Source organism: Garra rufa, chromosome 16, assembly GCF_049309525.1.
Source record: "Garra rufa chromosome 16, GarRuf1.0, whole genome shotgun sequence".
Lineage (NCBI taxonomy): Eukaryota > Metazoa > Chordata > Actinopteri > Cypriniformes > Cyprinidae > Garra > Garra rufa.
The window spans coordinates 13,392,618-13,419,831 of record NC_133376.1 but is presented as its reverse complement, the minus strand read 5'-3'; the positions used below and the strand labels follow the sequence as shown (position 1 = coordinate 13,419,831).

Below are 27,214 nucleotides of genomic sequence, written 5' to 3'. Positions count from 1 at the left end.
GTGACCATAGCATGTGCATTAATATTCTGTTAAACATTATATAACAATGCGGTCGTATTATGTAAAGACCTAGTGAAAGTAATGAAAGTTAGTGATGTTGCTTCCATTGGTGTGTTTGTTCCTCAGCAGCAGTGTTTGTTTTTGATGAGATAACAGGTGACACAATAGGTCACCAACTCCTTTCAGAGTCAGGCCTTCATTTTCCCTCCAAGCTAAACACATCCCCAGAGCACTTCCTGTCAAACAGGAACTGATAGTACGCTCCATTTTTATCTCGGCCAGAACATGGAAATGTTATCGTATTCCTGTGGGCCTCTTCATCCCACCCTTTCGCCTGCAAGTATGTCTGTTTCTCTTGTTCATTGTCTCTCCGCATGCACAATTGTGACGTGACCGTGAACAAAAAAACGCATTTCATTAATCTGCATCGGCAGTAATTTCACACATTTTATAGACTTTGTGTGTGTGAGAGCACACAGATGGAAGAAGCAGATATTGTAGTCATAAATAATAATAAGAATGCTCTATGGCAAGTATTAAAAACAGCTTTATTGACTTTTACTGGCTGAACACCAAAAGGGAAGAAAACAGTCTGTGAAAGAATAACATTTGTTGAAGAAAAGCACAAAGACACTGAGGTAATCAAGGCAGTCTTTTTATTTCCACAATTAAACATTAAATATTTAATAATAATACTAAACTTACTTCTGTTTTACAGTGCAAAATACAATAGTACAGCATATTGTGGATTCAGTAGTTATTCCAGACCAGAATATACAAACAATCTTCCTAGATTTTGCGATATGCAAGGGTACATTTATTAGAAAAATAGATATTGGTAGTTTATTTACTATAATTATAATAATGTCTCAAAAGCAGACAGTAAAATGAGCAGCGTACTGATCAGAACACTTATAACATACAATCAACCAGATTCAAAACACATAAATCATATCACATGACGAAAACCTGTTCTAGAGATAAACCTGTGTAGTGCATATGTGGGCTCTGTTCAAAGCCAAACTGAGCTGCCTACCTAGATAGCATTTTTTGGGCAGTCTCCCAGATGGCAAGTGCACAAAACCACTCTAAAACCACCAAACCTGTGAAAAACTTTTCAGATCAGTCACTAAATGAGGTTACAGTTCAGTTATGATTCAAATGCACGGTTTGGAACAGAGCCGTGTTGTTTAGATGTAATCAAATTATAAAATATTAATAAAATAATCTTTCAACCCCAATGGACCAATCTCACTTTCTCTCAAAGACTTGGTTGAGTGTCACAGCCCAAAAACTCTAGTCGCAGGGCAATATCGTTGACCCAGCCTTTTGGGTGAATCCGTATAAAGCGAGTGAATAAGGGAGGATCAAACACACTCAGCGCCTCCTCATCATGCTCGCTGTTTCCCTCAAAGATCTACATTAGGATAAATAAGAAACAAAACACCATAGATATAAATAGGTGTCTTATGAAACCCATCAAGAACATGTTCAGTTTATATTTCATCCCAAAATCAAATGTTTTGGGGCAAAATCTATTCTGTATCAATGAATACACACAAGTATACCAGTACCTTTTCACTGTCTGTGCCCTGCTCTTTCACACTGGTCCATTTGTGTCCGTCATTGCTAACAGAGACGGTAAATTCAGTGACTATCATTGGTTTCAGGACGGATCGAGCCCCCTGTGTAACCACCCCGGTCACTCTCTTCACAGAGAGAAAGTCCACCTGTAACCACTCATGAGGGTTGTTAGTCTGTAGAACCAGAAAAGAAGAGGGGGAAGACAGAGAGAGACAAAATATAAGATGATCAGTTCAACAATTTCTTACATAACACTCATGTGCAGAATGAATGTGCTTAAGTCTACAAAAACAAATGGTTTGCAAAAGGCAATCAGGGTCAGTGTAGAGTGTTATTGTTAAGGAATTTCTGTGTTTATTTTTTTACTGCTGTTTTACCAGTAATGTGAATAATGCATCGCATTGTGTAGTGTTTGTATGGAAGCTTGGTTTTGCCGCTGAATAAAAAAATTAAAAAGGTATTTGCGACTTTTTATCTCCAAAACAAACTTTTTCTCTAAATTGCATGAGATAAACTTAAAATTCTGACTTTTTTCTCAGAATTATGAGATATAAACTCGCAAATCAGACTTTTTCTCAGAACTGTGTGATACAAACTTGAAATTCTGACTTTTTTCTCAAAGTTGAATTGAATTGAGATATAAACTCAAAGTTCTGACTTTTTTCTCAATTTCGTGATACAAACTGGAAATTCTGAGTTTTTTCCTCAGAATTAAGATATAAACTTAAAATTCTGACTTTTTTCTCAATTTCGTGATACAAACTGGAAATTCGGAGTTTTTTCTCAGAATTTCAGTGATTAAAAACTCGAAATTCTGTCTTTTTTCTCAATTACGTGATACAAACTTGAAGTTCTGAGTTTTTTCCTCAGAATTAAGTTATAAACTTAAAATTCTGACTTTTCTCAGAATTGCATAATACAAACTCAAAATTCAGATTTTCTTTCTCAGAATTATGAGACATAAACTTAAAATTCTGACTTTTTTCCTCAGAATTAAGATACAAACTTAAAATTCTGACTTTTTTCCTCAGAATTGAGATATAAACTCAAAATTCCGACTTTTTTCTCAGAATTTTAGTGATTAAAAACTCGAAATTCTGACTTTTTTCTCAATTGCATGATACAAACTCAAAATTCTGACTTTTTTCTCAAAGTTGAATTGAATTGAGATATAAACTCAAAGTTCTGACTTTTTTCTCAATTTTGTGATACAAACTGGACAATTCTGAGTTTTTCATCAGAATTAAGATATAAACTTAAAATTCTGACTTTTTTCTCAGAATTGCATAATACAAACTCAAAATTCAGATTTTCTTTCTCAGAATTATGAGATATAAATTTAAAATTGTGACTTTTTTCTTTAGAATTAAGATACAAACTTAAAATTCAGACTTTTTTCTCAGAATTGAGATATGAACTCAAAATTCTGAGTTTTTCTCAGAATTTCAGTGATTAAAAACTCGAAATTCTGTCTTTTTTCTCAATTGCGTGATAGTTCTGAGTTTTTTCCTCAGAATTAAGTTATAAACTCAAAATTCAGATTTTTTTTCTCAGAATTATGAGACATAAACTTAAAATTCTGACTTTTTTCCTCAGAATTAAGATACAAACTCAAAATTCTGACTTTTTTCTCAGAAATGTGAGATATAAATTCACAATTTTGAAATATAAAGTCAGAAATGTGAGATATAAACTTGCAATTCTGACTTTTTTTCTCAGAACTGCGTGATACAAACTCAAAATTATGACTTTTTTCTCAAAATTGTGAGATATAAACACAAAATCCTGACTTTTTTCTTAGAATCGCATGATACAAACTTAAAATTCCGACTTTTTTTCTCAGAAATATGAGATATAAATTCACAATTTTGAATTATAAAGTCAGAAATGTGAGATATAAACTTGCAATTCTGACTTTTTTCTCAGAATTGATATAAACTCTTGTGTATCTCAGAATTCTGAGAAAAAAGTCAGAATTGTGAGTTTTTATTTTGCAAGTCTAATTTTATTTCTCTTTTATTTATTAATTGTAGATTTATAGCACGCAATTCTGACTATAAAATTCGCAATTCTAACTTTTTTTTTAGAACTGAGATATAAACTCAGAATTGTTTGAGGTGTTAAAGGAAACTGACTTGTACAATTCATTTGTAAGCATTTTGCTTCGAAAGAAATCACACTTCACCTTTAAGAAGCACAGATTTCTGCAGGTATAAATTTAAAGTTGCAAATGCAATGCAAAGCTGAATTTGTGATCTAAATCTCTCTAATTAACTCATAAATCTACCTGACTGACATCACTTGGCTCTCTGTGCATCTCGCTCAAAGAGGAAGTAGAAAGAACAATAACTTAAAAACTGTGAAAAGAGTGAGACAATGGAGGGATCACCTCACTTTCACACAGACAGACAGGATAGAGGAAACACACTCACAATGGGTTTATAAAACACACACAGTGTAGAGAGTAAATTCACTTTCACTCTCTAAGAACAGCATATAGTGATTGATAGATAGATAGTAAGATGGGTGCATGGATGGACAGATACCTTGGGTCTCCATGCATTTGCTCGTCCCTCCTGGTGAAGTCTAGCGAGGTCGGGACTCCAGGACAGTAACCACTTGTTTAAGAAGGAGGAGGCGCTGATGCTACTGCTGGGAATCAACCTGCGCTCCATTCCCAATGGCATAGAACAACCTGACAAACACACAAACAAATTTTTACTTTTTATAATAAATTTACATTTTTGATATTTCATTTATCCTTTTTTTTCAAATAACAAAAATGTTCTTCTTATGGTTTTAATTTCTATAATAACCCTGGTTTGAAAAGCATATTAGCCTGAAAAACATTTATACTGCCAGGGCCTTGTTTTGGAGAAGTGTTGTGAAGAAATAATCATTATTCAGCTCTTTCAAAAGAAACTTTTTGACTCAGACTTTTCTCTGAAGCTTTGGATGTTGCTATTGATGCCTGAAAGGATAAAAGGTGTTGACAAGCAAGAGAGTAAACAAGGAACGCTGTAGTTACAAAGCTTTGAAGCTTAAATGAAAGTAGGAAGTTTCTTTCTGATGCTACAGCAGGATGACAGATGCTCATGAACTAACAAAAATCATCTAGAGCTTTCAGATTTCCATTTTTAAATAGCTGTATGCTGATAAAAATGCCATACGGATGCAAACAAGAAATATACTTCGTAAAGACTTTGCTTCAGTGTCTTGTCATTTGAATAGTTTCTAGTTGATGAATTGTTTAGATTTCTCATCTATTGCGTCTTTGTCTTTTCCGACAAAAAAAAGTGCTGTCATCAATCTGCATGTGTTTAGACTCACTATTGAGGTCACATCCCAGCAGCTCAATCCTCAGCGTGGGCTGCTTCTGAAAAGTCAGTGGGTGAATTCGAATGTAGCGACCCATGATGGGTGGAGAAAACAAGTTCTCCTTTATTCTGGAACCGTCCATGTTTCCATTGAAGGTCTGATCAATTAAACAAGAAAACAGATGTGAATGAATGGCGAGACTACGAAAGATACAAAAATAGCACTTCTTTTGAAATCAAAGCAAATCAGTTTCACTGGAAAAATAAATCGTAGGAGTGAGTTTCATCATGTGCAAGGGATAGTTCACCCAAAAATGAAAATTACCCCATGATATACTCACCCTCAAGGCATCCTAGCTGTAAATGACTTTCTTCTTTCAAACCAATACAATCAGAGTTGCATTAAAAATGTCTTGGCTTTGCCAAGCTTTGTAATGGCAGTAAACAGCTGTTGAGGTTTTTTGTCAAAAAAAAGTCCAAAAAAGTGCATCCACCCATTATAAAAAGTACTTCACACAGCTCTGGGGGCTTAATAAAGGCCTTCTGAAGGGAATCGATGCACTTGTGTAAAAAAAAAAAAAATCCATATTTACAACTTTATAAAGCGTAATATCTTTTGCGTCCACTAATTATCGCATGTGCGTTCACGAGAGAGCAGATGGCGTAGGACTTAGATGTGCGTAAGCTCCGGTGAGAATATGCTAGTTTCTCGAGAACCAAGATTGGTTTAGATTGGAAAACCAGTCTTCTCTTGGCTTATATCGAAATTCTTCAACATTTTTCTTTAAAAACCTTCATTTTGGACTTCTAATTTGTGACTAGTGTTTTGTTCTCTCCTTTGCGTTTCTGCATTTTTACGTCATTTGCTGGAATGCCAGTCTCTCAGACGAGTTAGTGGAAGCTAAAGATTACAGTTTATAAAGTTTCAAATATGGATATTTTTCTTACACAAATGCATCGATTCTCTTCATAAGGCCTTTATTAACACCCTGGAGCTGTGTTGAGTACTTTTTATGATGGATGGATGCACTTTATTGGACTTCAAAATCTCAACACCCATTCAGTGCCATTATAAAGCTTGAAAGAGCCAGGATATTTTTTTATATAATTCTGATTGTATTCATCTGAAAGGAGAAAGTCATATACACCTAGGATGGCTTGACGGTGAGTAAATAATGGGGCAATTTTTATTTTTTTATTTACTATGCCTTAAAGATTGCAAGGTTTAATGCGTGGAAGATTTAGAGAGGGTTTGTGGCTCTTTAGAGTTTTTCTTAAAATAGCTCTTAATAAATGATTATCACAAAAAAGTGATATGGTTTATTTTGGTAATTTCTAGAAGATTCAATAAGAGTGTGATATATGTTAACATATCTTTGTGTATCATCATATATTTCATATGTAAAGATATTAGGCAATCTTAAATTATGTTACATATATAAATCAAGTGCAATGATTAACTAATGAAGGAGGTAAAAGAAATTATATTTTGCATGAAGAAAATCTAGTAGAAAGTCTACTAGTCCATTACGATTGTGTGTAATGTGTAATTTTCCATTATATTTCCATCCCAAATTCTTTTTGATATTAGTCATTTTATTTTTTGAGCTGTGATGGTGCTACCTATTGGCTTGATTTTATTTGAGTAAGTTATAATTTCTTATTTCTTCCTTTGACTTTGATATGAAATAGTCTCACACATTCCTGAAAGGTCTTGTGAGATTTACTCTAAAAACACAGAAGTAAAAACGCTGAAGGTGGTCATTATGTTAAAAATAAATAACGGTGAAAAAACATTATACGAGAACTTTATAACATTAGTAAATAACTGATTTAAAGAAGTTGACTTCCAGAACAAAAACTGACCGATAATTTACTCACCCCTTTGTCATCCAAGATGTTCATGTCTTTCTTTCTTCAGTCTTAAAGAAACAGTTTTTAAGGAAAACATTTCAGGATTTTTCTCCATATAGTGGACTTCTATGGTGCCCCGAGTTTGAACTTACAAAATGTAGTTTAAATGCGGCTTCAAACGATCCCAAATGTGGTTGTAAATTATCCCAGCCATGGAAGAATGGTCTTATCTAGCGAAACGATTGGTTATTTAAACAAATACAATTTATATACCTTTTAACCTCAAATGCTCATCTTGTCTTGCTCTGCCTGAACTCCTGAAAACTTCCATCTCATTTTGTCCCTCAACTTCAAAATCATCCTACATTTCTGATTTACTTTTTTTGTTAAGGGCATTGTACTGCTGCAGTGATGTAGAGTGATTTTGAAATGACTTTTTGAAGTTGAGGGAGAAAATAAGATGGGAGTTTTTTCAACATACCCTAACTGTCTTGAAAAACTGACTTCAGGCAGAGCAAGACAAGACGATTGTTTGAGGTTAAAAAGTATATAAATTGTAATAAAAAAGAGATCGTTTCACTAGATAAGACCCTTCTTCCTTGGCTGGGATTGTTTACAACCGCATTTGGGATCGTTTGAAGCCGCATTTAAACTGCATTTTGGAAGTTCAAACTCGGGGGCACCATAGAAGTCCACTATATAGAGAAAAATCCAGATTTTTTTTTCCTCAAAAAACATAATTTCTTTACAACTGATGAAAGAAAGACATGAACATCTTCTAGGATGTAGCATCTTGTAGCTCATTTAAATCACTTAAGTTCAGAGAAATTGAGATGTTGGTACTTACGTAAGATGACTTTGTACTGTTTCCTCGGTAGATAGTCCAGTTTTCCTGGTCCATGCTGTAACTGATGGTGTACAGGATAGTGAAATACTCGCTAAAACCCATCGAAGTCTTTGCACCCTGTGTCTGAATGCCGTGAAGAAGCATGGGCATCAACAGATCCACCTAAAACACACATACAGTAACAAAGAGAATAGATAAGGAAGGTTGTCTTATTCTGTTTATACCAATGGATTTGTGCTTATTTATAGCAATGGAGCAAGTTGTGCAGTGCTAAAAATAACATGCACAACAGAAATTTAAATTAAGATTAAGATGTTATAAATGTCCAGGCCTTTCCAGGAATTGCTCTATCATATGAACCCTGCTAAAAATAGTGAATTGTTTTTTATCCTACACCTTTTCCAGACACTATTGAATCAAAGGTTAAATTAAAAAAAATTCTGCACAACCCTGTTTATAGTATTTAAAAGTACTTCCCACTTTATCGTAACTGATAGTGGAAGTATAATGTGTCATGACTGGTTGACTGTGGTGCAAAGAGTCACTATTGTCTGTGACACGTTGTGAGATACAAGCCACAAATAAATCATAGTGTGTTAACTATAAAAATGAGGCATCACAGTCCATGACCGTCATGAATGGTCAGCATTAAGCACAGTTCCTTAAAAAATGAGCCAGAGAACAGCATGTTACATCTGCAAACAAAAGATTTATTTTACCTGGAGCCAGGAGTCTGTGCTGCTGCCCATCCAGGCATTAATAGATCCAGATAACTCAAGTCTGGCTAAACTTGGCTTCCAGTCACCTGTAAGAGAAATATGGTTTCAAGAGTTAAAATAAATGTGGAAATTTTTAATGAAAACAAGATTTAAATCCTAATAATAGCACATCTTTCAATACAAGTATAGTGGGACACAATCAAATCCACTGTACATATTAGACATTTGAATATGTTTATTGTAGTATTATTTTGTGGTTTTTATATTGAATTTTGTTGCTCTTACCAGGGTTATTATAGTTAACTAAAACTAGACCCATCGTTTTTTTTTTTCATTATTTGAAAGAAAATAAATCACAAAAACACAACAAATAAAATTAAAGTCAAAATATACAATACAGAATGTAAAAATAAAATTATTTTTTTTTGCAATTGCAATTCAGCATATTACAGGACTTTCAAGGACTTTTCAAACACTACTATTTAGAATTCCAAGGACTTCAATCGGAGATTATCAAACAATGTCTATAAATATCAAGGGATTTGTGTATACTTTCTTTCTTCCTTTCTTCTTTGTTTTGTTTTTTATAACTGCACTGCTGTTTTCTACTGTTTAAAAAAGAAAAAATATGAAAAAAAAAAAAGATTCGGGAAGTCGCTCCGAAATCCTGATCTGAAACAAATGATTTGCCATACACGCGTCGAAGTCCCAATATGAATCAAATGATTTGTTCTCCGCACTCTGAAGTTCAAATCTAAATCAAACGATTTGCAAATTCGTTCCGAAGTTCCAATTTTTGTAGAGCGTGAAGCGAATCATTTCATTTGATTCATTCATTTCGCAAAATGATTTATGAACCCATTCTAGGCTAAATTAAATGATTTGCGATGTGCGCTCCGAAGTTCCGATCTGAATCAATTGATTCATGATACGCAGTTTGAAGTCCCAATTTGAATCGAATGATTTGCAAACCTGCTCTGAAGTTCCGATCTTCAGAGCGTGTATCAAGAATCATTTAATTTGAATCATTCATTTTGCAAAATGATTTATGAGCCATTCTGGGCTAAATCAAATGATTCGTCATACACTCTCCTAAATGATTTGTGAACCCTTAACAAAGTTCCAGTATGAAAAGTTACGATCTAAATCAAATGTTTCATGAAAAGCAATTGAAAGGATTTGCGAAAATTCTCCAAAGTTCCGATCTTCAGAGCGTGTATCAAGAATCATTTGATTTGAATCATTCAGTTACACTTCAAAAAATGCTTTTCTTACTTAGATTTTTTGTCTTGTTTCAAGCCAAAATATCTAAAAATTCTTGAATCAGGGAGGATTTTCTAGTTCTTTAAGTAAAAATAATTGTCTTGTTTTTAATAAAAACAAGACAAAATTAAGTGAGTTTTTGCTTTAAAACAAGCAAAATAATATGCCAATGGGGTAAGAAAAATAATCTAGTTGTCTGCTTGAAATAAGATTTTTTTTCTCATCAAATGATATGTGATATGCGAAGTTCCCATCTAAATCAAATGATTCATGATAAGCAATTTAAAGTCCCAATCTGAATCAAATGATTTGCGAATCATTTGATTTGAATCATTCATTTCGTGAAATGATTTACAAACCCATTTTGGGCTAAATTAAATGATTCATGATACTATTTGAAGTCCCGATTGGAAACAAATGATTCGCGATATGTGAGTTTCGAAAAGCTAAGTTTCACCGATCACTATGTGAAAAAAAATGAAGAGCTCTTTTAATTTGATCTGGTTTTTGCTAGTGAATTACCTGAAATGAACGATCAAAGTCACAAGTTTGATTGAGTTGGAGTGGTTCTATATTAAATGACTCGATTGAAATGGTTCATCTGTTCCTCTTTTCTCATCTTCAGCCATGTTCACACGACATTGTCAGTACTACTACTAACCTCGCTCAGTAGTTTTCTGACATAAACTGAATTAAGCGAAAAGGGTATGAAGTTTTTTTTTTTAATTGTGTGAATTTTGTAGATACATTGTTTTTCAATAATTTAAGCACTTTTCAAGTACCTCTTCAGGAATATTGTTATTTTCAAGGGTTTTCCAGGCCTTAAGTCAATTCAAGTACTTCAAGTACTTTAAGCACCTTGTACAAACTCTGATATTAAAATGATTTCTGAAGGACCATGTGACAATAAAGCCTAGAGTAATGATGCTGTAATGAAAATTCAGCTTTAAAGTCTAATTCAGCATTTTAACAAATCTATAGTAGTATATCAATGATAGTCTCTTACCAAAGTGGTCAGAGGCTGTTATTTGCTTGTTTTCAATCCATCCCGACTGCATTCCTAATGGCTGAAGGCATCCTGTTAAACAAAATCGGTCAGTTTCGGGTGCCCTCTAACTATAAGTGACTCAAAACATGACATCAGAAATAAAATCCCAAGAGAGATCCGTGACAGTGTCCCATGAAGGAAGAGAGTTAAAGCTCTTACGTGGGTTGTAGACCAGCAGCTTGGCCCTCATGCCTGCCATCTGATGTTCTCCTATAGTGCACTCTATTAACCAGGTGCCTACGATGGCTGGCCTCATCTCAACCGTCCCAAAAACTCCTGCCAAATTATTACCACAAAAATATTAAACTGTAATATTGCAAAAACTGTTTTCAATACTGATAATAATATTATAAATTGAGCACCAACAATAGATCAGCAAATGAACATATTAGCATGATTTTGAATAAAATAGTAAAAAAGTAGATGCAAGCAAAATCTTAATAAGTAAATATAACCCTTCTTATTTAATTATATATTATATGCTGCTTCAGTAGTGGCAAATTTGGGGAGAGGACAAATATTCCAATATGAGAATTAACTGCACAATCACAAAAATGTGTACCTTAGATATTATACAATTTACATATATACAAAATTTGTTTCCAACTCTGATTTTGAACCAATTCTGTGAATGGCCCATATATGTTATATTTAATGAATTGTGATTTGGGTTTTGCGTATAGTTTACCAGGATAGAGATTGAAAACTCCCATGCGATGTTCCTGATTATTTCCAACTCCAAATGGCAGTCCGTGGAAGTGTACGGCGTGAAACTCTCCTTGACTCCCAACATTGAGGAGGTGCCAGCGAGCCGTCTGGTACTGTTGAACTGTCAGGCCCGGAAGCGTCTCTGACACATAGCCATTAATAGCTACAAGTACCAATAAAACAACACAACACAATAATTATGGCTATTATTACATTTACTAATTTCTCTCCTAATACCCCAAAGTTATAGGTTCAATTCCTAGGGAATGCATACCTTGTATATAAAATGCATTCTGCTTTGGATAAAATCATCTGCCAAAGGCTTGCATGTAAATATACATGAGTCAGTGATTTTCCAAATTGTGTTTATATTTAGAAAAACTGGGTGTTTGGAACATTGGCAATTAGCTGAATTAGTTCAGCATGTTACATTATACGTCCTGTTTCTTGTACTAAGTCATGGTAACGGGAAAGTGTTTGCGTGCAACCAAATGACATAAGTTACACAATGACAAGCATAAACACACGCGCCCATTTGGTGTTATTAGCGTTGTCATAGAAACAAATCATTTTTGACGCAGAACATAAACGGATCATTTCATAAGAGATGAATGCCGTGTTAACCATAATTTATGAAGATGTACCGGCGAACTTGTTGCTCGTCTCGAACCACGGGTCGTCTACTTTGGCCTGGCAGGGTGGGGTGCAGAACTTCCTGATGTTGTAATCGAGGTACCAGCTCTTTCTTTCATCAAAGGTGGTGAAGAGAAGGAAGAAATCGGACACGTCAGGCTGAAGCAAGACGCGTGGACGGAGGGTACCAGGGCGACATATCATCACCGGACCGATTAAACCAGAGTTTATGTCCTTCTCCTGGTGGACGCAAGAGGAATACAGATGTTATTTAAGTTTACATTAATGTTAAAAAGTGACTTGCATAGCATTCAAGCTTCATCTGTTCTCTGGGAATTGTTTAAGTGTCATATTTGGTGAGAATTTGGTGCTCATACTCTCATATTTGGTTTTCTAAAAAATGATTTATGGATAATAGGGCTGGGTTTTGACACAAATTTCAGAATTCAATTATATTCTGATTCACAAGCTTGTGATTCACTGAATATGTATAATTTGGATATATATCAGATAAGGACATGCCAAATTTTCTCCCCGTTCAAAAGTTTACACACACACACACACACACACACACACTGGATTCTTAATTATGTGTTATTACCTGAATGATCCAAAGCTGTGTTTTTTCTCCTTTGGTAATAGTTTTTTATGAGTCCCTTGTTTGTCCTGAACAGTCAAACTGCCTGCTGTTTTTATCAGAATAACCCTTCAGGTCCCGTAAATTCTTTGGTTTTTCAACATTTTTGTGTATTTAAACCCTTTCCAACAATGACTGTATGATTTTGAGATCCATCTTTTCACACTGAGGACAACTGAGGGACTCATATGCAACTATTACAGTAGGGTTCAGACGCTCACTGATGCTCCAGAGGGAAACATAATGCATTAAGAGCTGAGGGGGTGAAAACTTTTTGAATTTAAAGATCAGGGTAAATGTAATTTATTTTGTCTTCTGGGAAACATGTAAGTATCTTCTGTAGCTTCTGTATGGCAGTACTAAATGAAAAAAATATTCAACTTAGGCAAATATACACATCTTCATTCTGTTCAAAAGTTTTCACCCCTACCTCTTAATTTATTGTTTTTCTTTCTGAAGCATCAGTAAGCGTTTGAACCTTCTGTAATAGTTGCATATGGGTCCCGCAGTGTGAAAAGATGGGTTTTAAAATCATACAGTCATTGTTGTATGCAAGGTGTATGTAAACTTTTGACTTTCAACTGTATTTAGCAAAACGCTCCACTCTAGATTTAACTTTTCTAGCTGACTAATGAGTCAATGGTCACCAAATTTTCTTTTTTCTTTCAGAGGTAAATGTGAGGTTAGGTGGCATAAAAGCTGCTACAGTACTTCAATGTCTTTGCACGGTTAAAACACTGATTGGGCAATTACATATCGATTTCAGTAAGTTGTACTCTTTCTTTTAACATACCTTTGGATGGTTATTCATGTTTATTTGTGCTGAAACTGGTACAGCGATCTGTCACTCCACATTAAACAGTGACAAAATTATATTTTTTGTTCGAATATTGTAATGAAATGGACAGAATTTGAAATCGTAGACTTTGTTTTATACCAAAAGTAACAAAACACAAAGCTTATTGCGATTTACTGAATGTTAGCCACGCTAAAATGCCCCTTTCATTAACTGAAAATAGGCTAGACTAAACAATTATTGGGATTGATTCAATGCCACCAATATGGCCGATTGATTATGCATTATAAAAACACTCTATAGGGTCAAAGACAACATGAAAATCTACAACTTTTTTGCTTGTTGAACATTGAATTACCATGTTGACATTGGAGTAGTAGGCCCCAGCCTTGCAGTCAAACTCTGACGCTGAGGGACCTTGTCTTCTGGAGATTCTCCAGTTGTAAACCCTCTCCTCCCCTGGAGGAACCGGATCACCTGGTACTTCCTCAGCCTTGGCGCCTTCTGGGCCCGCTCCAGGGCTAAAACTCCCCTGCGTCTTATCGTACACCCCATGCAAGTGGAAAGAGTACGGTCTGGATGCCAGGTTTTTGAAAACCACCTTGTGGGAAACAAATGCAAGAAATTAGTGTGTGATATGATAAAAGTGCGGCCTCATTTATACATTAAGCAGAGGCTTTTATCCAAAGTGACTTACAATAGAGCAGAAAAAGCAATTCGTCACAGAGCTAAGAATATTTGAAGTATGCATTACCACATTTATTAGATCATTACATTAGGAAATAAACTAAAGCAGGTTTGGAGATCACATTATTGAAATTTCCTCAAAATGTCATGGGCAGTTTTCTATTGTCATTGATGGTTAGATGTATAAATCATAGAGCTTTTTGTTGGCCAGCATGGCAAATTCGCATGACCAACTTGAACCTGTTGCAATCTTTGTAAAAAATCTTTCATCTTCACTTGAATTTCTATTGAAAGGACTGGATTTCACCTGTAAAACTTTGTCCAAACAACCGTAAATGTGACTGCGCTCCAAGAATGCAATAATTAGTTTAAGAGGCTTCTTTTAATAGCTCCTATTACTGAAGAAACTTACAGTAAGAACATCATTGATTTCTGCCTTCAACACAGGACCTAAAATGCCAAGGTGCGCGTCCAGTTCTCCTCGTTTGATTGGATGCTTGAAATCTCTGTCCTGATAGGCTCTGAATACCACTTTTTTATAGGCTGGGAAATACTTTCTCATTCCCCTCCGCATGTCTCTGTGGAAACATGAAAATATTATTATTAGAAACATTAGAAAATCTGCAAAATTGTCTACTAAAATGACCAAAAATGTGTTTGTGACACATCAGAATGGTTTGTTACCTTTGTTTAATGAGCTGAGCTGGTTTATTGACCCCATAATCCCACATGATTTCCTCTGCTGCAATGTAGTAACTTCTGAACCTTGATTCTGTGGACCTAATGCCAACATTATCTTCAACCTGATGAACTGAACCGAGAACGCTTCCTTCGTCGCCATAATCGTCATAATCACTTGCCAGTGATTTCCTGCCATAGGTCTGGTTATCTGATGAATTTGACTCCAAAATGGATTCAAAATCTGGTTGAAACTTCTTTGGATCTTTGTAGTTATAGCTATGAAGATTCAAACTTTCCTCCATCTTGTCCTGCTTTAGACCCGAACTTCCAGACTCTTCCAGAACTTCGTTGTTGCTCAGAACTTTTGCATCCACTTTGGTTATTTTGTTTTTGCGGACGCTCCAAAGCTCTCTTCGATTTCTCGCTTTCCCTGACTTTGCCTCCATAGAGTCTTTTACAAGTTGGTTATTAGACAGGTTTTTGTCTTTAATAAGGAATTTTCTAAATAATTCATTTGTTGCATGTGTTTTATGTTCATTTTCATTTATCTGCATGCTTGCTACGTTCAAATTTTGATGTTCTTCTGGTAATTCTTTGTTTTCTTTCTCAGATTCGTGGAGGGACCTTTTCCGACGTTCCAATGAATTTCCGCCCATCTCCCCATCCAGTTGATCCAAAATATCCTGTGGAATACCACCCTGTGATAACGCATCCACATCTTTTTCCCGCTTTACGGGAATATATCTTATCTCACACACACGGTTTCTGTTTTGTCTCTCATTGTCTGAGCTCGCAGTTCTGTTTCGGCACACACGGACAGCGATAGTGCGGTTATTTTCCATTGTGCCTCGTGGAATCGGGAAGTTCTGGTCCATGAACTCGATGAATTCGTCATCGTAGTCTTCGTTGTCCACCACGGGTAGGACTCTTTCACAGTTAACAACCGTGTAGCGAACACTCATGCCTCGCTGTTTCAGAGACGTGTCAAATGCGCTGACCTCCCATTCACCTACAAAGTTCAAATATCAAACTTATGAACAAGGTATTAACAGGTTCCTGGTTCTTATTTTTGTCTTAATTTTCTTTCACTGATGACTTGCTCTGGTCCAAATAACAATTTTATGTTTGTAATGGTTTTAGTTGTAGTTAGTGATAATAACCCTTCATCAAACCTTCATCTCATCCAACCAATATCTTGATCTCCAACGCTTACCTAGCATCTCCACTTCAGTGGTGACTGTGTCTCCAGTCATTGGGAAGAGCGTGAGGACAGTGCCATATGTTTTATCCCTCTCAAATGTATTTCCTGTGAAGTAGACTGACAGGAAGTTGTTTTGTATGCCAATGCTCGCCACATGCCAGAGTATGACATCTCCAACACACATCCTGAATTGTAGTTGGTTGAACATGAACCCGTTAACAGCTGAAACAGACGGAGAAAGTCTAAATAAAAATTCAATTTAAAAAAAAATAGATTAATCCCCTTTTCATGCAATACAAGTACCCAAAGCAACCCCAGATTATCCAGTAATTTACATTCAGAGACTAAAAATAAGCACGTACTGTGCATGACATTTGAATTGTAGAAATCTGGATTATTGCGGTCAATCTTAGTTGGATCTTCACTGTTTCTTTTAATGTTCTCCTCAAAGTACCAGCTTTTGTTTTCATCAAACACAGTGAACAAGAGCTTCTTCTCTTTATCTGAAGTTACCTGTGAAAACATATAATTAATAATTACCATTCATTTATCAGACACACCAACATAGGCTCAATGGAAAAATGTGCCTCGAAAAACTAAAAAAAACGAACTGTTATGTAGGGCTGCCCTCGACTAAATATTTTTCTGGTCAACTTGTAGTCGTTAATTTTAAGCATTAGTTGACTATTAGTCTCACATTTATTTATATACCATATAAATCATAATAATGAGCAATTAATTGCCTACATAGCCTAATACTGTAAGCGCACAACCGCATGAAAATTTGCTTGCCATAGTATGCCGGCAGATATAGAAAAATTATGTGTCAGGGAAAAACAGCAAGGAGACTGCATTAAAGTTTTAACAATTTATTGATAAACTATTGCTTTCTGTTTTCAGTTTTAGAGATTAAATCGACGACACTTTCATGTCTGTAAGGCAAGTTCACTTGGAGTTTAGAAGTTTTGCGCTCAAGTTCACAGAGATAGAAATGGCAGAAAGTGTATCATGTTTGCTTTCATTATTTTACAAAAGTGCAACGTTTTGTTGTTATTCTAAGTGCACACAAATAAACATAGAGTCTTTACAGATTCAAAAGATGCATTACTTTTATCTGTACGACCAAAAATGACAGAGTATTTTAAGAGCAAGTGAGCGCACCGGCGCCTCCATCTGTCATGGTGTGAGAACGCTACTATTCAGCTTCCACACTCTGCACAAACACTTGAATAGCGCACATTTTTCTTGGTTAACATTAGATTGAGCTGCCATGTAAAGTTGCTACTACATACATCTTTCAGATGAAAAGCCATATTTGAGGTCAGTGAATGATAGGTGAGTGTTTAGATGTCCTGCCCGATGTACTATATTACAGAATAGATCATACGTTATTGATATGTCCGTCACGGACTGCGTGACTTCGCCACTTCCTATGAATTTTTTTTTCTGAGACTTAGCGACTAATAAAATTTGGGTCGACCAAGCCTCTTCTCATCGACTAAATGTTAGTTGACTATTAGGGGGCAGCCCTACCTACTGTATAGCATGCAATTCATTACAGTTTCCAGCTGAAATGAATATTAGTGGCAGTTAAACACCAACAAGTTTTATTCTTTTTGATTATGAGGCTATTTTACTAATGAAGACTATTTTATGACCTCAAACACTTTTACCATATTGATCAATTTGAAAACTACTTCGCATAACCAGCTGTATATGTATGGCTTGTCTGCTATGGTAAACTTGCTCCGTAGTGCACCCGGGACAACATTGCACTTGTGATGCGAAGTGCTCAAGTATGAGGTCCGTGAAATACGACCCACGACTTAAGAGCTCAGAAACTTAAAGAAGCAAGCTAAAATGCGTTAATGTGATTTTAGCACCATTTACTGGATTTCACTTTGTAAGTGCGTAATGTCATTTTGCAGAAATTACACAATAGGCACGTTTTTCCAACAGATCTATATTTGAGTTTCTTCTCACCACTCTGCCTCTTTTGTCTAGAGACTGGGATTTGCAGATAATAAGGGGTCCCACCAGCCCAGACGCCACATCCCGGACGGGATCCACCATACTCTGGTATAAGCGTGTGAGGCATCGTGGGTCGGCTTCTGTGGGTGCATCTTCTGCTGTCAGTTTCCAGAGGTACATCATTATCTCACCCGGGGGAACGGCCAGGGAACGAAGGTCCACCTGTTTGTCTTCAGCCCACAAAGAAAGAAAAATAAGTTGAATCTGCATTCAGCTGGCTAGAATAACTTGACACCTGACAACAGGGTTATTAATGTTAACTAAAACTAAATCCATAAAACAACATGTTTGTTACTTAAAATAAAATAAACACTAACTGAAATAAAATAAAATAACATACTAATTACAAGGTAACTAATAATACTAATAAATAATAAGCAAAACATCTTTTCACATTGAGGACAACTGAGGGACTCATATGCAACTATTAGAGAAGGTTCAAACACTCACTGATCCTTTAGATGGAAAAAAAACATGCATTAAGAGCTGGGGAGTAAAAACTTCTTGAATTTAAAGAGCAGGGTAAATTTAACTTATTTTGTCTTCTGGGAAACATGTTATCTTATGTAGCTTCTGAAGGTCATGAAAAAATATGACATTTAGGGAAAATTTGAAAAATGTACACATCTTCATTCTGTTCAAAAGTTTTCACCCTGGCTCTTAATGCATTGTTTTTTCCTTCTGGAGCATCAGTGAGCGTTTAAACCTTCTGTAATAGTTGCATTTGAGCCCCTCAGTTGTCCTCAGTGTGAAAAGATGGATATCAAAATCACAGGGTCACTGTTGGAAAGGGTTTAAATTCACAAAAATGCTGAAAAACCAAAGCATTTGTGGGACTTGAAGGATTTTTCTGAAGAACAGCGGTCAGTTTAACTGTTCAGAACAAACAAGGGACCCATGAACAACTATTACTAAACAAACAAACAAAAAAAACACAACTGTGAATCATTCAGGTAACAAACACAGTGTGTAAACTTTTGAATGGGATCATTTCTATAAATTCAACTATTATATATATGTATATAAACCTTTTTTTTATGTGTAATGTGAAAAAAAAACATGAAATGCAGTGATTCGTACCTTTGTTTGTGTTCTTCAAAGGCTGAACGCTGATCAGGCCATTTGGATAAATGTTGAATGCGCGACTGGCCATATTTTTAAAAACAATCTGATAAGATATACAGAAGAGTGAGTTTCAAAAAATTAAACAAATTTTTTACATCAAATTTAATTGTCAACACTTTAAAATTACTTTAATCGCTACATTTTTTTCTTTTTCGATAATCGTAACAATTCACTCGGATGTTCTTCACAGTATGGAAGGGTATGTCACTGCTTTGGGTGATCTCTTTAAATCTACATTTCTTACCTGAAACCTGTCTCCCACTTCCCCTCTGAGCTCTGGGCCCATCAGCATTTTGCCAGCGGTTTTCTTCACAGTGAAGGTCTTGTCTGTGTACTCCACGAAAGCCACTTTCTTATAAATGCTACCCAAGCGCTGAGGACCTTTTCTGAACCACTCAGATGCTGCTGCTGACGTTGATGAAGGCCTGAAGCATGAAAATCAGTATTAGATTCAGTCGGTTTCACATTATTCATCTCAAGGCATGCTCAGAGTCATACCGGTCGCCACTTTGAGACGAATAGTCCCAGTCCATCTCCTCTGCAGCGATGTAATGAACCCACACTTTAGGTCTTCCCTTGGCACTCGATCGAAGTACTGAAACAGGGCCTCCTTGCTTGAACACAATGGAGAACATGTTGTCTTCATCTTCCTCCTTATCATCTTCACGTATGACGTTTCGTTTGTCTGGGATCGGGGCCACCACAGGATCAGGACAGTCGTCAACGGTGAAGAACGCATTCATTCCAGCTAAGGAGAAGAGAGTTAAATCAAACATCAGTGATTTACACACTTATTCAATTACATTTCAAAGCAAACATCACTTTTTACTCCTTGCAAACATCAAAGTGCAAAGTGCGTATTTCTTAGGTCATCTTGACCTAAGTCTTTCCCCTTATTAAACAAACAACTTCTTATCTTGCCTGTCTGATGAGAGTGGATCTTGCAGGAGATCAAAAACTTCCCGGGAGCAGTCGGCTTCATCAGGGCTGTAGTGAAGGTCATGGGCGTCATCTCTACAGTTACCCGCTTATGATCAAACACCTTTAGCGTGTGTCCCTCAAATTGGATGCTGTGGATCTCTGGGGTTGAGCCAAGACCAATAAGATGCCAGGACACCACTGGACTTTTCTGGCACATGGTTAGACCTGATGAAACAACAATAACAGAATACATTTGAGAATTATTTGAGTTCTTTACAGTACACGTCGACTCCAGTATCACAAGTAAGAAATTAAGAAATAAGAATGTAACCAAATGAAATAATTTATTAAGAAATGTTATTTATTCCTATGATGCAAAGCTGATTTTTAGGCATCATTAGTCTTCAGTGTCACATGATTCTTTGGGTCAGTAAAAATTAATACTTTTATTCAGCAAGGATGCATTAAATTGATCAAAATTGACAGTAAAGAAATTTGCAATGTTACAATTGTCCATAAAAATATTAAACTGTTTTCAACATTTATAATAATATAAAATGTGTTTTGAGCAGCAAATAAACATAGAATGATTTCTGAAGGATTATGTGACACTGAAGACTGGAGTAATGATACCAAAAATTCAGCTTTCCATTACAAAAATAAATTACACATTTTAAAATATATTAAATTCAAAAAGTTATTTTATTTTAATATTTTTTCCTGCAGTTTTGATGCAGCCTTGGTGAGCAGAAGAGACTTCTTTCAAAAACATTTAAAAAAAACATGATTATTCCAAACTTTTCGTAGTGTGTGTGTATATATATATATATATATATATATATATATATATATATATATATATATATATATATATATATTGCATAAAGGAAATTAAACCTTTTTAGTAACTTAAATGTACTTTTAGGGGTGGGTGATATGAACAAAGTTTTAAATCACAAAATGAGTAATTTTATTTCACAGTAGGGATGTAACAGTATCGAAATCTCACAATACACTAATATCACAATATGAAGTCCATGACAAGATATTTATTGTGATATAAAAAAAGACATTTGAAAAATTTAATTAAGAAGATTTGGTACATTTTAAAGGTAAATTATTCTATCTAATGCACTTCAAAAGTTCAAAACTGAGAGCCCCAAACCATGTTTTCTTCTAACTAAGAAAAAATAAGTGAATTGACTTAAACCTGAACTTTAAAGGGGACTCAGCCCTCTTATTTGTGATATGCTGTCTTAGTCTAAATTACATTCACATTGGGGTTTTAGAAAGCCAAACAAATTAGAATATAATAATAATAATAATAATAATAACAACAATAATAATAATAATAATAATAATAATAAAAACAATGACAATAATAGCCACATATTATTGTAAAACATTTGCACTGTAAAATAAACGATTTTTGATTATTTTTGCTTTACACTACAGTATTAAAATTACAATACTTATTTCCTAATTTCTACACTTAAAAGAGATATTTTGAATTTGGATTTAAATTGCTTTCTGTCAGCAATTCACACTGCACTTTTATTTTGACATAATTTGCAGTAGAGCTTTTATTTTGATACAGTAAAATGCTGTGATCATATGGCGCAAAAATAAAGCATATCTGGTGGCTGTTACGTTCCCAAACACACAGTAAACTCACAGCACATGCAATAAATTACTTCATTGCATTCACTGTGAACTGAGCCGTTGTGAGGTGCAGAAAACGCCTGATCACAAGCTGATCGCCTGAAAAAAGTGCGTGCTTCACCTTGAAATGTGCGGGGCAAACAGACTTGATGAATGTATTAAGCAATATTGTGCTTTCTTGTTAGAATAAGAAGTTTAAATAGATTTAAAAAAAAAATACACTTTTTGCCAAGAAGACCTATTGTAGTGATTTTTGCTTTAAATAAGGTCTTTATGATATGAAAACTTTTGATACCATAGAAATTTCATAATAATAACTACAAGCTATAGCACAAAAAAAACCCTACAGCCAAACAAATAAATCAGAAAATCTACATAACGTTGTATAAAGTAATCAAAATGTATAACATTGCATATTGTTCACTGTGTAAATTAAATACATATCTCTTTTTATTAAACTTACAAAAGTGATTTAGTCAAGAGCAGTGATAGGTTTTTCTTGCTTTTGTTGTTTAATTAAGATGAATGACAGACTATTGAATATTAGACTGCTGTCACTTTAAGAGCTGCCTGGATCCGATACATTACATGTTATGTTACACGTGTGTTTTTTCTCAGCTGTTTGCTTTCACTTAAGACCTAAATTACTGTGTTTACAAGAATACTTGCAAAGACAGGCATTTTGACACATGAATGTGTGTATTTACCCATTCAAGGCCTATAAAGCGGCAAAAATAACTTCAGTACTCTCACGCTCTATGAGCACCGTCTTCATGTGCATGCGCTCAGAAACAGCTGCTGATTGTTTCAATAGCTAAAAATCATGTTTTTAAACTGCAATGCTTAAAAATGCATGCAAACGATAGGTTTTTGTGACCATGTCTCAAAGCAATGCCACATGACCATATAACCGCGATAGAGAGGATAGTCCAAAATCTCTACCCGTTGACAAATTTCTACTGGTTAATTGTGTCTACCAGTATATCACCCATCCCTTTTTCAATTTTTTCCAATCAATAAAGCCTACTCTAAAATGTATTCTGTAAAGTGAAAAATCACATTTTCAACACTGTAATTATTTTCTAGGTTTTGTGAGGCTGATCGCACCTGGTAATGTTGAGTTGATGTATCCATTGATGGTGTGGAACTGGGTTGGACTGGATGTTTTCTTCAGTTTGTCTGCTCGGCCCACTTCCCGGTACCAACTTTTACTCTCATCAAAGACAGCAAGAAGCAAAACGAACTCCGGAGCCTTCCGCTGTCTCTCCTCGGTCAGAGCCTCTGAGATGTTAAAGGATGTGTCAAATATGTCATTGAGATTTTACTTGATATTTATGACAAATCCCACTGAGTCACACCTGTTTTACAGATCAGGAGAGTCCCGACGAGTCCGCTGTTGAGGTCTCGGACGATGTCCACCTGTGATGAGTAAATGTAGGTGAGACAGTCTGGATCTGATGTGGTTGGTCCGGAGTTGGGGGAAATGTCCCACACGTACTTGTAGTAACCACCAGGAGGCACTGCATCATCCACTCGCTCCTGAACAGAGCTGGAGTCCTCGTACCCCGCGCCTGCCATTGAAAAGCAGAAGGATGTTGAGGTTTATCTTTACACATTATGGGTTTTCAAACCCATCAGGATATTGCTGTACATCTCAGGATATTGCTTTTGTTTTGTTGGGTAAGCCCGAACTTACTATATGCTGGTTTATGAGAAATCACATGTATTAGATGCACTATGTGGAATGTATTAGTATTTCCAGTGTTACAAAACAAATACAGAATTCCAAAACAAGTCTATAAGGATGTTTTTGAATTGTCTAAAGTTGGGCCATGTAGAATTAAAGGGATAGTTCACTCAAACATTAAAATGCTTTCTGACCCTGCATAGACAGCAACAGAACTACCATGTTCAAGGTCCAGAAAGGTCATAAGGACATTGTTAAAATAGTCCAATACTTTTTGTGTGCAAAGAAAACAAAAATAATGACTTTATTCAACAATTTCTTCTCTTCCGTTTCAGTCTTTGACATGCGTTCACGACATTACCACTGACCTGATGTCACATGGACTATTTTAATGATGTTCTTACTACCTTTCTGGGCCTTGAACGCGTCAGTTGCGTTGCCATCTATGCAGGATCAGAAAGCCCTCTTAATATCTTAATTTGTGTTCCAAAGATGAATAAAGTTTTCAAACCACATGAGGGTAAGTAATTTTAAAGACAGAATTTTCATTTTTGGGTGAACTATCCCTTTAAATTATATAAATAAATTATATACATTCCAAAAAATCTTTGGTTCCCCAAAATGTTTCAATGAGCAATTCTTTAAAGAACCACTTTTAGAGCATTTTCATAATCTAAAGAACCTTTTTACGCTATAAATACCCTTTTTTGGAATCGAAAGATATACTGAATTACAATAAGATGAATGCAAATTCCATTCTGTTAGATTTACCTTCCGATTGTTTCCAGTATGGAATGCCGATGGGAGAAATACTGAACGATTGTGATGCAAAGTTTTTGAAATGCACCACAACCCTGTCGTTCACCATTGTTCTGATCGTGGGACCTTGAATACCTGAAAAAAAAAATGTAATTAATTTTAAACTTCTCCATGTTTTTTTTTTTTTTTTTTCCTATGAGGTAGAGATTTTTAAGTTTATACTGACCAGCCCATGGAGGTTTGGACTTTGGTGTTGTAAAAGTGGAATCAGTGTATTCCGTATATACAGCCTTGATGTATTTCTGGACACCAGATGCAAATTTCCTGTTAGGAATTATGATGCTGTTACTAGACATATGTACAATATAGTGCAATGGAACATAATACAAAGCAGCTTTATTAAAGGGAACCATGGGTATTAAAACTTGTATGGTTTGATATAACATAAATGATGTCTCTTACTGAAATATGTAGTGGAAAACCCATGAAAGATTTATGTTATTTAAAAAATCCACATCGTTTTATACATATTTTGGACTATTGGGGTGCCATTTTGATCATGTAAATTGTTGCACTCAGTGAGCTACTGCCGATACCAGTTGCTATTTTTACCACAACACAACGATGGATATAAACATACACTCTTTAATATAAAAAGTGCTTTGAAAGGTTCTTCACAGCAATGCAAGAAGGACCATTTTTGGTTCCACAAAGAACCATTCAGTCAAGCCTTTTTATAATCTGAAGAACCTTCTTTCGCCACAAAGAACCTTTTGTGAAACAGAATTTTTTTTCATATGTTAAAGGTTCTTAATAGAAAATTTAGACAAAGAAGGTTGTTTTATGGCATTGTGAAGCACCTTTATTTTGAAGAGTGTAGGCTTAAACCAAATGTCGCACCATCAACTTTACAAACAAACAGTCTAAATTGCTCTGGATATTGCGTGAAATCCATGCTGAAAAATTTCTCCAGTGGCTGCAGCGTCATGGCAAGCATCAACATGAAATATGTAGAAAACCCACTAAATATTTACATTATTTGAAAATTCCACATTGTTTTATACATAAAACTGGTGCTACCTGTTGCTATTTTTACCGCTTACATTGTTTGTAAGCTCTTTCAGTAGCTGTGGTCAACTAAAAGCCTCAAAGGCATCAGGGCTAAAGTGGAGAGAACAAAGATGCTGGTCTTTAGGAAGTTTTATTCATCCACAGGCATCTTCCCATTCTTTTCTCCACTTCACTGGGAAAGCAATGAAGACTTACATCGCCTTCTCTTATTGCCCTTTGACTGAAAATTACAACCAAAAAAACGCACAATGTGTCATCGTATCAGTATTTTATTTTCCATGTTGCTTATTCCGAGTTGCGGTAAAAATAGCAACAGGTTGCACCAGTAGTCCAAAATATGTATAAAACAATGTGGACTTTTTAAACAAATTATATAAATATTTAATAGGTTTTCTACATATTTCAGTAAGAGACCGCATTTACATTATATTAAGCCATACAAGTCCTACAAAACTAGGATTAGCAATTCATTGCTAAATATTTAAAGGAATAGTTCACCCAAAAATGGAAATAAAATGTACTCACCCTCAGGTCATTCAAGATAAAGAGTTTGTTTCTTCTTCAGAACAGATTTGGGCAAGTTTAATATTGCATCACTTGCTTGCTAATAGATCCTTCGGCAGTGAATGGGTGCCGTCAGAATGAGGAATGAAACTCCAAACAGCTGATAAAAACATCAGAATAATCCATAAGTAATCCACACTTGTGGATTATTGTGACTCTTTGGATTCATTTGGGCCAAAGGTGACAATTTAAAGCTAAAAAACACGTCTTGATTGACTGGATTGGTGTGGATTATTTGTGAATTATTGTGATGTTCTTATCAGCTGTTTGGACTCTCATTCTGACGGCACCCATTCACAGCAGAGGATCCATTGGTGAGCAAGAGATGTAATGCTACATTTCTCCAAACTCGTCCATATCTTGGATGACCTGATGGTGAGTACATTTTCAGCTATTTTTTTTTTTTGGCTGAACTTTTATTTTAATAATTACACATTGTGTTTTAAAATTTTAGTACAACTTATAACAGAACATTTTGTCTTATAAAGCATTATGCATGGCTGCAAGAAACATGCTTATTCAGCAAATGATCTGCTGCGGTTTTACACTAATGGGTGTGAACTGTTATCACGCTCTGTTCTGTAAACACCAAATCAAAGCATGTTTGTTCTGACCGCATGTTCACTATTTATGATCTGAAAAGCACTATGAGAATATGTTCTATATAAATAACAGGCATGCTTCTGATCACTAAAACAATCAATCAAACTCTGCATTCCACTTCCGTATCTAATTGCAAACTGTTCAACATTTGTTACGCTCTGTTTAACTATACAACTTGGAAGCATAATTGAAATTTGGACAGCCTTCAAAGTTTTTTTTTTTTTTTTTTGTTGGACTGAGTCCATGTCAACTAATGAAAAGACCAAACACTTTCTCAAAGCTGTTTCCTGTCTATAATAACTAACCGATGAAATTATGCTTGATGGTCAGATTTCAGTTTGCTCTGATAAAACACTACTGTTTGAACACAGTAGTGTTTTGAACAAAATTTCATAATAAAAGACATGCATCTTTTATGTGTAGCAATAATTGAAAAGTATGTATGTTATGTGTGTGTAATAATAAGAGTGCCCACCTCTGGTTTGCAGTAGGATCTGCTGTGTCTGTGAACACATATTCCCACTTAGTTTCAACCGCTGCGATGAAGAACTCCAAAGTCTTTGCCAGGACACAGGAGGACTTCAGACACACCGTGAGGGAGAGGAGGAACAGCACGACCTTCATCACTGGAGCACAAGTTCAATTCTCTGACTGAATGTGATGCTGAGATGCTGTCAGGACATATTTAACTGCACAGGAAAAGTGTTCAAGGAGGAGCCAAAAAGAGTGAGACAGAGAGAGAGCTTTCATGATAATCATGAGTAATGATGAGTGTTTGAGTCATAGAAAGAATGAAGCATGAAAGAAAGGATGAAA

The 27,214-nt window shown here is 35.4% G+C and overlaps 1 protein-coding gene and 1 long non-coding RNA gene across 3 annotated transcripts in view; one reads left to right on the top strand and one right to left on the bottom strand.

Moving 5' to 3' along the window:
• The window catches only part of LOC141288015 (uncharacterized), a 31,976-nt gene extending 8,754 nt beyond the window's left edge, over nt 1-23,222 (top strand). For both annotated transcript variants that reach the window (XR_012339606.1, XR_012339605.1), the window contains exons 3-5: nt 17,980-18,120; nt 22,801-22,985; nt 23,084-23,222. This is a non-coding gene — a long non-coding RNA (uncharacterized lncRNA). The remainder of the gene's footprint in view (nt 1-17,979; nt 18,121-22,800; nt 22,986-23,083) is intronic.
• On the bottom strand, nt 640-27,214 carry LOC141288014 (coagulation factor VIII-like). Its single transcript, XM_073820141.1, has 25 exons — nt 26,874-27,214; nt 24,387-24,484; nt 24,173-24,295; nt 23,073-23,285; nt 22,822-22,995; nt 20,053-20,277; nt 19,630-19,879; nt 19,376-19,556; nt 19,087-19,174; nt 17,959-18,176; nt 16,338-16,488; nt 15,988-16,197; nt 14,778-15,783; nt 14,506-14,671; nt 13,765-14,007; nt 11,985-12,213; nt 11,321-11,503; nt 10,792-10,908; nt 10,591-10,662; nt 8,322-8,407; nt 7,603-7,764; nt 4,915-5,059; nt 4,131-4,279; nt 1,575-1,757; nt 640-1,417 (listed from the first exon to the last, which is right to left on the bottom strand). Exons 1-25 carry the CDS (start codon nt 27,020-27,022, stop codon nt 1,262-1,264), a joined length of 4,977 nt encoding a protein of 1,658 aa, XP_073676242.1. The 5' UTR covers nt 27,023-27,214; the 3' UTR covers nt 640-1,261.

What these genes read in the sequence shown, in the direction of transcription:
- LOC141288014 (XM_073820141.1), bottom strand. Translation starts at nt 27,022, where the DNA reads ATGAAGGTCGTGCTGTTCCTCCTCTCCCTCACGGTGTGTCTGAAGTCC. An exon ending in CACTGAAGTGGAGATGCTAG is followed by an intron (nt 15,784 to 15,987) that starts GTAAGCGTTGGA and finishes TGAACTTTGTAG; the next exon opens with GTGAATGGGAGGTCAGCGCA. An exon ending in GCTGCTGGTCTACAACCCAC is followed by an intron (nt 10,663 to 10,791) that starts GTAAGAGCTTTA and finishes TTTGTTTAACAG; the next exon opens with GATGCCTTCAGCCATTAGGA.